The following is a 13622-nucleotide window of genomic DNA, read 5'->3' as shown; positions in this document are numbered from 1 at the left end:
AAGATACTAAACATTCTAAACATTTATAAGAAGCTATTTTAAGAGATACAAGTCTTCCTCTTCAGTCCTGAAAGAGTCAGCGTGTGTTTTTTTTAATTACATGCAAAGTTCATTTGTCAAGCTAAACTCCTCTGAGTATGTTTGAAATGTTTGCTAGCTCTTCAGTTACTTGGAAGTTGCATCTCAGCCTCAGCAGTGGTTGAGCTCAAGAAAAGAAACTGGTAAAACAGAAACCAAGTATGCCATAAAGTAATGAGAGTTGTAACTTTAGAGGTCTTCTGAAACTGGATGTAACAAATTAAAGTTTTATATGAGTCCTATGGGCCCAGTGATCTATTTTTTTTAATCTTCCTCGTTATAAAATGCTCCTTTACCATTTTTTTCTTAAAAGCCTATAATATGGTGTTATTTTGAATTTATGCCATTGCAATGTGTTTAATATTGACCATGTATCCTTTTAGCCCCTCATTAAAACCATTATTCTTGATTTTTATGACTATCCAACCTGCCTTACTCTTTTTCATTTTTGTTTTTAGATGCATCATCCTATTCAGATGAAACCCGCAGATAGTGAAAAGTCCAATGGTATGTGCTTAATTTATTTTTACGTAATTGTGGATCTCTTTTCACTAAAGAAAGCAAAACATTGTGAGAGTTTTTGCTTTACTCCTTGTATGGTGAAAATTATATGAGCCTGTTTCCCTACATCTGAAAGATCAGGAAAGATGTTGACCTGCTCTCAACTCCCTTTTACCTCCAATTTAAAGAAGGAAGGAAATGTTCTGAGAAACAGTTTCTCCTTGTATCTGCTGTATATTGTGGCCTACCATGATACAAACTTGTTTCTCTCCTGTTCTGGCAGTGAAGTGGTCTAAAAGCACCTGGTATTGGTCAGGTGGATATGAAATTTTAATAGTAAAAAGGAAAAAAAAAAAAACAGAAACACAATCCATTCTAATGTTAATATAATATAAGCAGCTGATGGACCTTAAACATTTGCCTAAACCTACTTTTTATAGAATGATGCTGTTCTGAATCTGAACCAAATTTAGGTTTTAATGATATGCTTAGTTCTGAACTGGGAAACCCACCTTGCATCTCTCTGTATACTTATTCCTCTCAACGATTGTAAAATGAATGCTATAATGACAGTAATATCCATTCAGAATACTAGGTTACTGCCTAAGTGGATGTATATGACATGCAAAATAGACAGCAACTAAATCTATTAAACATGCCAGGTTTGTATTCAAGGAAATAAGATAATCGGATGGTAGCACAGCCTGACTGTGTGTGATTCTTTAAAAATATATACATGTGTATTTTTTGCCCCTTGATTTGTTCCTGTAATTTTCTAAAATACATGTTAAAGATATCATCTGCCTTCTTAGATTGCAAGAGCTTCTTTTTCCCATAAGGCCCACATAATCAGAGCTGGTTCCTCCAACAGGCATCTTTGCACCTCATTAATTAGTAATCAGGGCAGAAGCCGTGCACTTAGAGATCTACATACCTGCAAATGTAAATTATGATTGGGCTCTAAATCTCTCCGCAAGGCTTTTTTAAGGCTTCTTTTGTGCTAATTGTAGTGCATCCCATTTTCAGACTTCTCCAAGGATTACAAAGTTTGGAAAGAAATTAAAACTTCACACGATGCTAGGTGTCCTATATGACAACTTTCAAAACAAAACTGGCCACAAACATGAGAGATTGGAGCCATCATCTGTATGCAAGGGAGTGATGTTCTCTCTCTTGCCTTGTCCACAGATAGTTTTAGCAGCAGTTAGTTGCTTTCTTTGAATGCTCAGAAAAGAGGCAAAGGCATCTGCGTGGACAGGAGGACCAAACTTTTCAGGCCTTACTCTAGCAAGTGAGATGGTTGCTGTTGGAATCAAAATCTCATTCCATGGTATTTATTGCACTTGCATTGGGCAAAATTTTTAGGGAAAACCAAGCTCTTTATAACTTCCATGGATTCTTCTTTCAAGAACAGATTTCACCTCAAGTACCTTGGCAGATTAGAAACATAAGAGCCAGTGGGTCAAAGTAAACTCCAAAGGAATTACTAGCTCATTCTGCATATTTCTTCCTTAAGAAGATTGAACATATCACCAAAGCACTGTGGGGAATTGTGCAAGTCCTATCCTGCTCTGCAGTCCTTACAAAGCAGGATAAATTAACCCCTCGCTACTGCTGTTAGACTGAGGTTATCTTCATGATACTCCTGTCTGCACTGTGGGAATATTATTAATCTTCAGAGTATTGTCTTGCACCTCTTTTTATCTCTAGCATGAAAATCATGAGGTATTGGAATTTTGTTTTTTTTCTTGACTTTCTCCATATTTTAAGAAAAACACATCAACAAATCAAAGACAGTCATCACTGTCAAATTAAATACCCTTTTAAATTCATACTCCAGGAGAGCATATATGCTTCTGTTAGGCATTTTCTGGGGGAGATGAACTCTTCTTTTTTATTGCCTGAGGAAACAGAAGGTGAACTAACACTATGATGATTGGAAAAGCAGCAGAGCTTCTCAAAAGGACAGGGCGTAGGAGTAGGATCCATGGAGGAGGTGAGAGCTTGTATGCTTGGAGAGTGTGGAGGCCTGTTTGGCATATGTTTGTCATATGCTCCAGGCTATCCATCTGAGATATATTATCTGCCAATAGCAAAGTGATAAGCAGTACAAACCTTCAACAAGACTGGTAAGTTCAAAGGGGAAAAGAACGAAGATATGCCAAGATATCTTGGTTTTATGATCCATAGTGTTCGAGCTAGGAATACTTGAAACACTTTGATTTCTGCATAATGGGGGATCCCACTACATTTTATAGGTGAAGTTGTATTTCTCATGTTTCAAAGAGTTTAAATGAATTGTTTTGTCCAAATAAGTTTGAGAAAGATGCAGGAGAGGTTGAACACTTGTTGCAATTCTTCTGAGATCATACACATTTCTGGAAGGCTAGATAGATCCATTCAACTTCCACAGATGAGAAGAAGGTGGCCATCATTCAGCTTACAGAGGTTTTCAAAGAGAAGAATTTTCTGGGTGATAAGACGCCTCCTGCACATCTTGAATCTCTTGCAAAGATTGTAATGATCATCCAAGGCCAGGAGTGCTACAAAGAAATGCTCCCTCATTCCTCACCTCTGTTCCTGTTTTTATTAGATCAATTTGTTAACCCACACCTTAGCACAAAATGCCAAGTTTACCTTATGGAAACACAAAGAAGAATTTAGAACAGGCATCTTCTGCATGTTTACCAAGTGCCTGGGTTCTTTTGCAGTATTAGGACTTTATTAGCAACCTGAAGATATATTTTCTTCTCGATAGGATTTCAGTGGCTGATAGATCCATGCAATCATCTCTGTTCCTTCTCTGCATTCAGGAGTGAAGGTGGAGAATGGTAGCTCATGTATCTGAGTCATCTCTGCTCATGCACATGAAGCAAAGCTTAATTGTTCCACTGAGCTTTTAGCAGGTAGAGTTGATGGAGAAAGACTTGCCTTTAGATCTAATTAGTTTGTTTACTCTAGAGGATTCTGAAAAGGCTTTCCTTGTTGAGAAATGTGACATCCCTGAAAGATTTTCAGATGATTAAATTTGTAGTGTGTCCTGTGCTTGTCACCCATGACATCTAGTCTGACCACCCTTGTATCTCTTGATCCATCTACAAAGTTTCAGTTAAGGAATACCTACCAGAAAAACACGGCTTCAAGATTTCAAAGACTCCACTATTAATAGATTCATTTTAACTGTTAATCATAAACAATACTTGGCTGCTTAAGGATATTTTTTATGTTTCAAAAAGGAAGAAATATCTGCACTCTAATGCAGAAAAACACATACACATGTGCTTGGCTCTTAGATGTCAGTGGCCATTAACATGCTACTAGTTAGCAAGTGCTTAAATGTTTCTAGGATCAGTATTTGAATACTGTTAATACTATTGGGAGCATATCCTGAGGACAGAATAGTCTCAAATGGATCAGTGCTTCAACACTTGAGGGAAAATTACAAAATTTATAATTTAAAGAAGAAAGAAAGGAAGGAAGGAAGGAAGGAAGGAAGGAAGGAAGGAAGGAAGGAAGGAAGGAAGGAAGGAAGGAAGGAAGGAAGGAAGGAAGGAAGGCGGAGAGTTAGTTGTGTGATCAGGTCACTTATTTTTATTTATTTTATTAGTGAAAACTTGAAGAAATAATTTTGAAATTCTACATGGCACGACTTTGCCAATTTGGAGGGAGTAATTAAATGCCATATGTTAGCACTAACACATAGAAAAGTTGATAATTAATGCAGGCAGCTCCAGATCCAGGTGTGACTTTGACAGATTGTGCACAAGGGTTTTTCACAGGCTTACAAGTAAGGATAAAAAGTCTGTTTTTCCCTCTTCCCTTCTGGATGAAAAAAAGAAATTATATAACCATTTGCACATAATTAACTATTTCATGATTTGCTCAAAAGAGAGGCAACTTCTGGATGGAAAACATGCTCTTTAACTGACTGAAGCCTTCATAATGTATAATAAGGGGATTGTAGAGTCATAGAATAGAATTATACAATACCTTGGGTTGAAGTTCCAACCCTCTGTCGTGGACAGGTGTGTCTCCCACTGTATGAGGTATATGAATGATTTTTCAGGACAAAATTTTTGGTGTTTAAGATGGAAGAAAAGTTTTGTAGTCTTAGGAGTAGATTTCCTATTATTATTACAGGATTTAATTCTTCTGTACCATGCAGGAAATAAGCCCTGTTCCTTTATTCTCCTGAGTTAGCTCAACTGATCTAATATAAGCTGCAAACTGTGAAATCATAGAATCATAGAATTCTTAGTTGGAAAGGATTTTTAAAGGTCATCTGGTCCTACTTCTCTGCAGTGAACAGGTACATCCACAGCTAGATCAGGTTGCCCAGGGCCTGATCCAGCCTTACCTTGAAAGTCCCCAGCGATAGGGCATCAACCACATCTCTGGGCAACCTGTTCCAGTGTCTCACCACCCTCACTGTAGAAGACTTTTTCCTTATATTCAACCTAAATCTACCTTCTTTAAGCCTGAAGCCATTTCGTCTTGTTCTGTCACCACAGACTCTGCTAAAGAGTCTGTCCCTTTGTTTCCTGTAGCTCCTCTTTAGATCCTTTAGAAAGGCTGCTCTCAGGTCACCTCGCAGCCTTCTCTTCTCCACGCTGAACAGCCCCAGCTCTTCTAGCCTCATATGAGAGATGTTCCATCCTTTGGGTCATTTTTATGGCCCTCCTCTGGATGCACTCCGACAGGTCTACATCTCTCCTGTACTGAGGACTCCCCATCTGGGTACAGTACTCCAGGTGAAGCCTCACCAGCACAGAGCAGGAGGGCAGGATCACCTCCCTCACCTTGCTGGCCACACTTCTTTTGATGCAGCCCAGGATGCAGTTAGCTTTCTGGGCTGTGAGGAAACATTGCTGGCTCATATCCAGCTTCCCATCCACCATTACCCCCAGGTCTTTTTCAGCAGGGCTGCGCTCAATCCTTTCATCCCCCAACTTGTATTGGTAGTGGTGGTTGCTTTGACCAAGGTGCAAGAACTCACATTTCAATTTGTTGAACTTCATGAGGTTCATCTGGGCCCACTGCTCAAGCCTGTCTGGTTCTCTCTGAATGGCATCCCGTCCTTCTGGCATGTTGAATGCTCCCCACAGCTTTGTGTCATCAGCAAACTTGCTGAGGGTACATTTGACCCCACTGTCAATGTCATTGGTGAAGATATTGAAGAATATCAGTCCCAGCACTGGACCCCTGTGGGACACCACTCATCACTGATCTCCATCCAGACACTGATCATTGAAATGGGGAGGGTGTTCTCTTGCAAAAATGCTCATTAATGGAGCAAACTGAATAAAACTGCAGTTAATTCTGCAACTTGAATGTAGTGCCGTCAGAAGGCAGGAGGCTCTGGTTTGAAAGTAGCCCCATGAGCAGAAGCAGACTTTATTTCTTCCAGCTTCTGATGGCTACCGTAGCTCTCTTCAAGCATATTAGCAAGATACCTTTGCTAGTCACCACAGAGCTAGTCTTAATGGAGTTAAGAAAGCAACTTATCTAGATTTAAAGAAGATATCTGCCGTTTGTCACACCGGATTCCTTCATTCAGAATCTCACCACAAAGCCTGCAGAAGAATCCCACCCCAGATATAGCACTGCTTATGTCTCACTAACTGCTCAGGTGGAATAGCTGACCTGCATTCATTGTGTGTCTGGATGGATCAGAGGTGAATCCCATAATTATTTGCTCAGAATGCTCTGCAGTTTCACACCTTCATGTAACTGGAACTTCAGGCCTTGTTCACTGTCATCTTCTTACTGTTTCTGCTCCATCAATGCGGAGCACTCAGCCATCTCATCCTACTCTTGCTTTTGGCCAGTGAGATCTACTTCACATCACAACAGTGGTGTGAAACAGCCAGAAGGTACAAACAGAATTCTGAGAAGAGTAAAAAAATGGTGATGTCAAATGCTTGCCAAAAATTTTGCATTTATTTTCAAGATTTTCAATTATTGAAACCATTCATTGTGTGGGAGTGTTTCTTCCTTCCCTGAGGCCAGAGCTGAGGATTTGTATGTTAGGGTCAGGAGTCAGCTGAAAGGTTACAGCCCATCTGTTGTCTACGGTAAGGGGTAGGCTCCCACAAAACAAGTCATCCTGCCTCGCTGTGAGAGGAGACTTTGGAGGAGCTGATCTCTTGACACTGGTATCAATAGATCACATTTTAGCTGAGACTAGGACTGGAAATTTTAGGTGAGTAAAGATAGGGGAAATAGCTTCAGGAACTGCTGTCTCTTCTCCAGCCAGCAGTGGGTAGCACATTTCTAATCTCCATGCTTTGGTGGTTTGCATGGACCTCATGTTGAGCTCATTGTACAGTCTGTGGGTGCAATACAGTGTGCACAGGCAAGGCACCATGCGCAGAATACATTTCACCCATTCTTCTTAACGATCCTTTTTCTGTTTCATTCTCACACCACACCTGCAATATAGGGAAGTATTCCTTTTAGGAAGAAAGGAGAGAAGTGGCTGACCAAGGATGCAGAAACAAATCCTGACAGCCAGTCATGTGCAGGTAAAAAAGCAATCCTTTCTCCATGTGAGAATATATGGTTTAAAACTATGTCAGCCTAATAATATCAGACGTTCTATGAGGTGGAGTGAAAACATGTCATTTTGATACTGACAGTTGTCCTTTTAAATGTTGTTTATGCTGGGCCCCTGGCCAAAACTGAATAGCAATTTTTTTAAGCTTCAGTGCTAATCAGCACTGACTAATAGCACCAAATGCAGGGCACGTTATCATATCAATATGTTTTCTATACTCTGAGCATTCTTTCTGAAATCTGCATTTTCGAGATGTACAGTACACGGGAGCTGGATGTTTAATTTACTGTAAAATCACCCTGAAGCTGAAAACCTGCAAATCGTCTTAGTTCAGCGGTGTACTTATGGGTTTACTAGTGATACTGAAGGAGGCTGGTGGGGAGTTAGTTGTCTGTTACTCTTTGGAAAATTAAAACAAAGCCTTCCCATTTGCTTTGGAGGGGTAGAGAGAAGAGAAGCTCCTTTGCACCCTGACAGCTTCTACTTCCTTGTAAGGCAGGGAGAAAAATCTCTTTTTAATTTTGAATCTCTGTGAATTTCTTTAATTTGATTCTTTGTCCTTGCACCCAAGCAGGACCCTCAGCTCCTTACTTTGTGTCCACATTGCAGACATTTGTCCTGCCCTGCCAGAATATACTTTTAAGAGAACACTGGGATCCAGTCGCTCTTTGAGTAGACCTGCACTGGACTTCAAGCCTAAAATCAACTCAAATTTTAACTGTGTGGGTACTAAAAGACACACAGGCAGAAATTAAGAGACCCAAAAGCCAGAACAGAAGGCAGTGCTTGTGCCTAGACGTCCCCAGACCTGACCTCAGTTGGTGAATATGAGACATCCTTACAATTCAATTCAGGCCAGTCTGTCCAGGGACCTTCCTGAAAGAGATTAGTCAAGTGCATATAGGAATTTTAAGCAGCCAATTTATAAGCATCTTCTTACTAGCAAAGTACCAAGACTCTCCCTATGGCTGCAAGGAAACCAATTCAGTTCCACCATCCTCAACATAATTATCAATAGTAATTATGTATTATGAATCAAGTGTAAAGTTTCACTGAAAGACATATGTATATATGTATATGGATCCCAGCCCACATATCTTCTTTGCAGCCTCATGATTCAGCTGCTGGTCTGTGTGTACCTGGTTCATCCTGTGCATTCATCATTTGTTAGCCCTTCCTGAAAGGTTAACCTGACGGTGGAAACCCAAAGTAAAGTGTGAGTGAAAATGTTGAGACTTGAGGAATCTGCTGAGAAAAAACTCTCCTGGGTACTAAATTCACACCAACTTTCTTGCAAGCTTCTTGAGTGAGAGGATGAGATTGTAGGGACTGCTCTTTTGGATTCTGAAAAATGCATGATCTCAACGCTTGCTTGTATAAAAGCTACAAATGCTTTTTTAAATTCAGCAATTCTAAGGAAAAATTACTTCAAATACCTCTCTTGTGATCAATAAACATGAACCTCTTCTTTTTATTGTTATTAAATGCACTTACAGTGTTGAAGTATAACAGGAATAAAATCCTATGAAAATAGATGCAGTTTCTTCTTCCTCAGCTGCAATTTCTTCCATTTGACAAACTCATATTAATACAAGGAGAACGGGTTGGGGAACAAGGGAAGATTCTCTTTTTGGTTAGGCCCAGAAATGAAAATACTTCGTTACAATAATTTGCACAATAATAGAAATAAGTAAGTGCACTGCAGACTCTCTGGAGTAAAGCTTTCCTTCTTTCTTTGCATCCCTGCAAACTCTGACAGTCTGTTCATTAACAGTGAATTGGATTTACATGCCATTTCAAGAGAAGAAGAAAGCAATGGTGTATATGCTGTATAATAAGCACTTAGATTTGGGGTTTAATACAGATGGGATGATGTGTTAACATTTTAAGTCTTTCCAGGGTGCATTAAGTTTTGATGACCTATTTCATATTTGACGAGAGTCTGCAGCTTTAGACCTGTGAATTTAGGTTTGATTAACAGGACCAGCAAGTCCCGCCACTGCAGTTTAGCTTATGCTGGTTTGGGTGACAGTACAAACAGAAAATATTCTACCAATAATTCAGGTAAAGCACCTTTTTCATGTTTTTTTTTTTTTTCTTGCAAACTCAGCATCATTACAGATCAAGGGGTTTGCTTCTTGGAAAGCACTATGCAGTCCCCTTGATGAGGTGCTGTCCTAGAATATGCCTTGTGTCCCCTTGGAGGGGAGGGAACTGTGTCACTCTGAAGAAAGCAGGAAAATTTAATGCATTCCTTTTCCAGAGCAGTGGTTACACGTCTGCCTTTCAAGTGCCACGCATTAAGTTGGATGAAATTGAAAGCAAAGATAGGAGCCTCTCTCTCAAAACATTTCTCAGGAATATTTTTCATTAGCTTGTATCATTACGTGTACGATCCCCTCTTTACCCTCACCCCTGTCGTGATTTCTTTCATACATGAGGGAGGTGAGGGAATTTATCTGAATTAAAATCTATGCAAAGATATTTTTACTCTTTCTATCAGAGGATGCTTTTCTCTTAGAAGCAGTGATGAGGAGACATATGCAGAAAGACTAAGGCAGCCAATTAATCTGTTTTATAAACACCAACCACCACTAAAAAAAGGCAGAGAGATAAAGAAAAATGAGAGATTTTGGGTGGGGGTGGGAAGGGGGGAAGGGAGGTTGTAAGTATAAAGTGTTTGCCTTAGGACTTGTCTTCAGTTACAGAGCCAGACTCACATGACTGGAGCTCGGTTTGATGTGGTAATGAAGCATTGATCACAGGAAGAAGATGAAATGGCCTTTGCTCATTCATTATTTTTATCTTCTAGCTGTGGAAGACAGAAAATTGTTCATAGGAATGGTTTCGAAGAAGTGTAATGAGAATGATATCAGGGTGATGTTTTCTCCGTTCGGCCAGATAGAAGAATGCCGAATCCTTCGGGGACCTGATGGGCTGAGCAGAGGTGAGTGTGCAGTCTGTAAAGTCTCTTTCCTTAAGTGCTAATTGGGAGCTCTGTGTCACAGTCAGGGTAGGCACAGCCGTTGTCTGCAGCTAGAGGTTACGCCATAATACGTCCCACGTGATGAAGGTATCCGCATGAACTTTTCACAGCGACTGAAATTATCACCTTTTATTTCCAGTGTCAGAAAGGTCTTGGTGCCAACATATTAACTTGTGTTATCACACTGTTTGTCAGCTGGAAAGGTTCCTTTGCACCCTGAGAAAGCACCCTCCGTTTTCTGCTCTCACAGAATCAAAGATCCTTCCCTGACCCCATTTCTGCTTTGTACCATAAGGCCACCAAAAAAAAGAAGGACTGTAAATGACTGGTTGAAGACATATAGGGTCATGGGAACTGGCCCACGCTGTAGCACTATCTCCTCAATTCCTGTGTTTTTTATAACACGATGCAAAACATAGGTCTGTTGAAACTCAGAAACAAAGAGGTTAGCTTGAATCTGGGAGCTTTATCCAGACAAAAGTTTGTTAAAAGAGCTTGTAATGCTTGTGCCTCTATCACAAAGCAAAAACCAGGGGAGAGGTGTTACACAGCACCACCGAGAGTGGTCAAGCAGCTGACCTGAACCTTGGAAATCGAATGCACAGGCTTTGATAGGTGGTGACCCCTTCTGAGTGCAGAAATGCCTTTTGGAAAGGCTCTCTGAAAACATATCGAAAAGAAAAATAAATGTATATTGATGTTGCAGACTGCGTATTAAATCTATGGTATGTGGACCTGAAATTATTCTCAGGCTGTGAACCTTTCCTCAAACTCAGCACTGTGTGGTACAGAGTGGAATAGGGCATAGACTCATCTTCAGTGGGGAAAGCAGCTGAGGTATGAGCTGCTGTCATGTAATGGCACAGGGAGTCAAGTAATTTCAAGTGCAGAGCTGTGAGGAACATCACCACTTCTGTTTCTGTAGAAATAAATAAAAGAAACATAGAAAGCACAGTTTATGCATTTTATTACATTTTCAAAAGTCACAGAAAAAAATAATTGGATCAATCTTGCGTGGAAATGTAGATGTATATGTGTGGGGTTTTTTTCCTTGTGGATTTGCTTGTTTCCTGCAGGCTCTAGAATCCTCAGTATTTCATGCAACAATTTGTGCCTAGATTTGAAAAGCAGAGGGTTTTGTGTGCAGCCCAGCTTGTTTAAAAAGTCTATACATTTCAGCAGGGGAAGCTGCATGGATTACTCTATATTTCACAGCACTGCGTGAAAACATACAACATTTCTGAAGGGCCTGTTGAAAAGATATTCTGACAATAAATAGGTAGGCTCGAGAAAATTCTGTATTTGCATTTATACATGATTAGACTGCAATCCCAAAATTTTGGGGGCTGCCAAACAGCAGTCCTTTCAGGCAAGAGTAGCATCAGGATCATGGCTTTTGCCTTGGGGAAGACTAGGATAAAGGTCTGAGGTTGGTTCCTGTGGCTCAGTAGTAAATGTTAACTGATGGAGTCAAGCACTGCCATAATTTACTAGACCCCACACTGAGGGAAAACAAATAGTTCTGATTTTTAGTTATTTCACTTTGTAACTAGCAAAGAGAAAGGATGATGGAAGGCATTACTGGGAAAGGTGCTAAGTGCTAAAATAACAAGATCTGGGCATGAGATGTCTTGAGTCCCAAAAGAATTAATTGATTCTTTGGAATCACCCACTAAAGAAATGGATCTCACCTGGGATCTGCTGAAAGTCCACTGCATGTTTTTGTTTTTTTTATTCAATAGGCATTGGATATGCTACGAGCATAGAAAAGATAATTATGAAATTGAACAGTGTAAGGGTAATGGGGTAGTTTTATTCTACTATAAATAGCACTATCACAATAATCAGAGGCTGAGATTTTAAGCCATGTCACCAGTGTACCAGGCAGAGCAGTGTTGTCTGCCAGCCAGCATAGCCGTACAGTTAATGTGCTGCTCTCTCCTGCTGGAGGGTGAAGATCTTAGTGCAGGTAGGTCACACACCAATAGTCTCAGCAGAGCTGTATCCTCCCTGCCACTCGGATTTATTTCGGTCACCATCACGATTGATATTCTGTCATGCCCTCATGCATCATGGCTTGTTAAACTCGAATTGCTTTCTACACACCCATGTTCACACTTGAAAATGAGTTCGGCTGTGCCAACCAGGTTTTCAGGCAGATGTTTATCAGCTTCACAAAACCACCATGCCATGAGAGAAGGCAAACTGTTGGTATTGCAAAGCTGAAATGAAAAGTGCTAAGGGAGATCTGCAGTGGAGGGAGCTTGGCTGAAAAAGCACAGGGTGAAAAGCTGCTTTGCTAAAGCAAGAAGGAGAATTATACAGTTAAATCTTTGTAATGAGTTCTGATACTTAATGAGTTTTAATTCATGTTACCATTTTCAAGATGTTAGTTCCCTCTGCCACAAACAATGTTTGTTCTCCCAGCACCAGTCCGGATGTGTTTCCCTCCCAGACACAGGGGGGTGAATGAGAAATAGTCACTGTCTTAGGAAAACACTGTCCTTATGATGCCAGAGCCTTCGGGAACTCACAGTGCTCACAGCAGTGAGATGGAAATATGGTCCAATAAACTCTGTTTGGCATCTCTTTTCAGTTGCATAACGAATGTACATCATGGTATCTTGGAAGAAAACAGCTTGAGGAGTGTACGCATTGGTATCTTTGCCAACTTTTGAGCTTTATTGAAGGATTCAGGCAAATAATCTTGATTACCAGCAGATAGTTGCAAGGAATGGCATGAGGTTACAATGTTCAATAGAACAATTTCAGTTTGTGCTGCAAATTTTTGTTGTTGTTGTCTTTTTTTTCACCATAAAGAGTAAAGAACATTCAGTTGACTTTTTGGTCATGCCTGTACTACAACAGCAACCATACCACTAGCATGACAGAAGTCTGCAATAAATCTATAGGTGGGATGTAGGATCTTAGAGTACCAAATGGTTCCAGTAGCAAGAAGAAATCCCTTCCTGCAGCAGCAAGGGGAAATGTAACACTCATGATGAGTGTGAAATAAGTGCTAAGATAAAGTGAGGGATCAAACTGATTGTTCCTGTTGTAGTTTATAGCCAAGAGCTGACAGAACTTTAATAATGTCACACCCATTGCTGTCACTACTGATAATGGACCATCAGCATTTCGTCTCCAAATTCCTATTGTCATGTATTTGAAACCCATCTGTAAAATGAGAGTAAAATAATGATACAAAGCTCCAGTGGTGGAGCACTATTTTTTAAAGAAACTGAGATTTTTTTCCCTGTCACCTTTTTTTTTTTTCCCAATGCTTTGCCCCTCCATCTAAGAAATAATCATTTGTAACTTCTTATATTCTGACCAGCTACAAGAAATAGGCAGCAACCGAGAGGCACTTCCTTCCAAAAACTCTAAGATAGTCCCTGTGGAATTAGTTGGCCGGCAAGGAGTAATTCCTAGCTGAGAAAAGTATTAAAAATAAAAATAAAAATAAAATTAAAGCCCTGTTGGCTGTAGCGATAAAGAAGC

General features: G+C 40.1%; 1 protein-coding gene across 15 annotated transcripts in view; it reads left to right on the top strand.

Moving 5' to 3' along the window:
• Positions 1 to 13622, top strand: part of CELF2 (CUGBP Elav-like family member 2) — a 301902-nt gene that overhangs the window by 225176 nt on the left and 63104 nt on the right. For 14 of the 15 annotated variants that reach the window (XM_010720047.3, XM_010719640.3, XM_010719703.3 and 11 more), the window contains 2 exons: positions 537 to 585; positions 9948 to 10082. In XM_010720047.3, coding sequence (XP_010718349.1) covers positions 537 to 585; positions 9948 to 10082 — 184 coding nt within the window. Of the gene's footprint in view, positions 1 to 536; positions 586 to 9947; positions 10083 to 13622 lie in introns of those variants that run through there. The other variant, XM_031552864.1, reaches the window with a different exon arrangement.

The sequence above is a fragment of the Meleagris gallopavo genome, chromosome 1 (genome assembly GCF_000146605.3).
Source record: "Meleagris gallopavo isolate NT-WF06-2002-E0010 breed Aviagen turkey brand Nicholas breeding stock chromosome 1, Turkey_5.1, whole genome shotgun sequence".
Taxonomy (NCBI): Eukaryota; Metazoa; Chordata; class Aves; order Galliformes; family Phasianidae; genus Meleagris; species Meleagris gallopavo.
The sequence above is the reverse complement of the archived record's forward strand: the minus strand, read 5'-3'. Positions and strand labels throughout refer to the sequence as shown.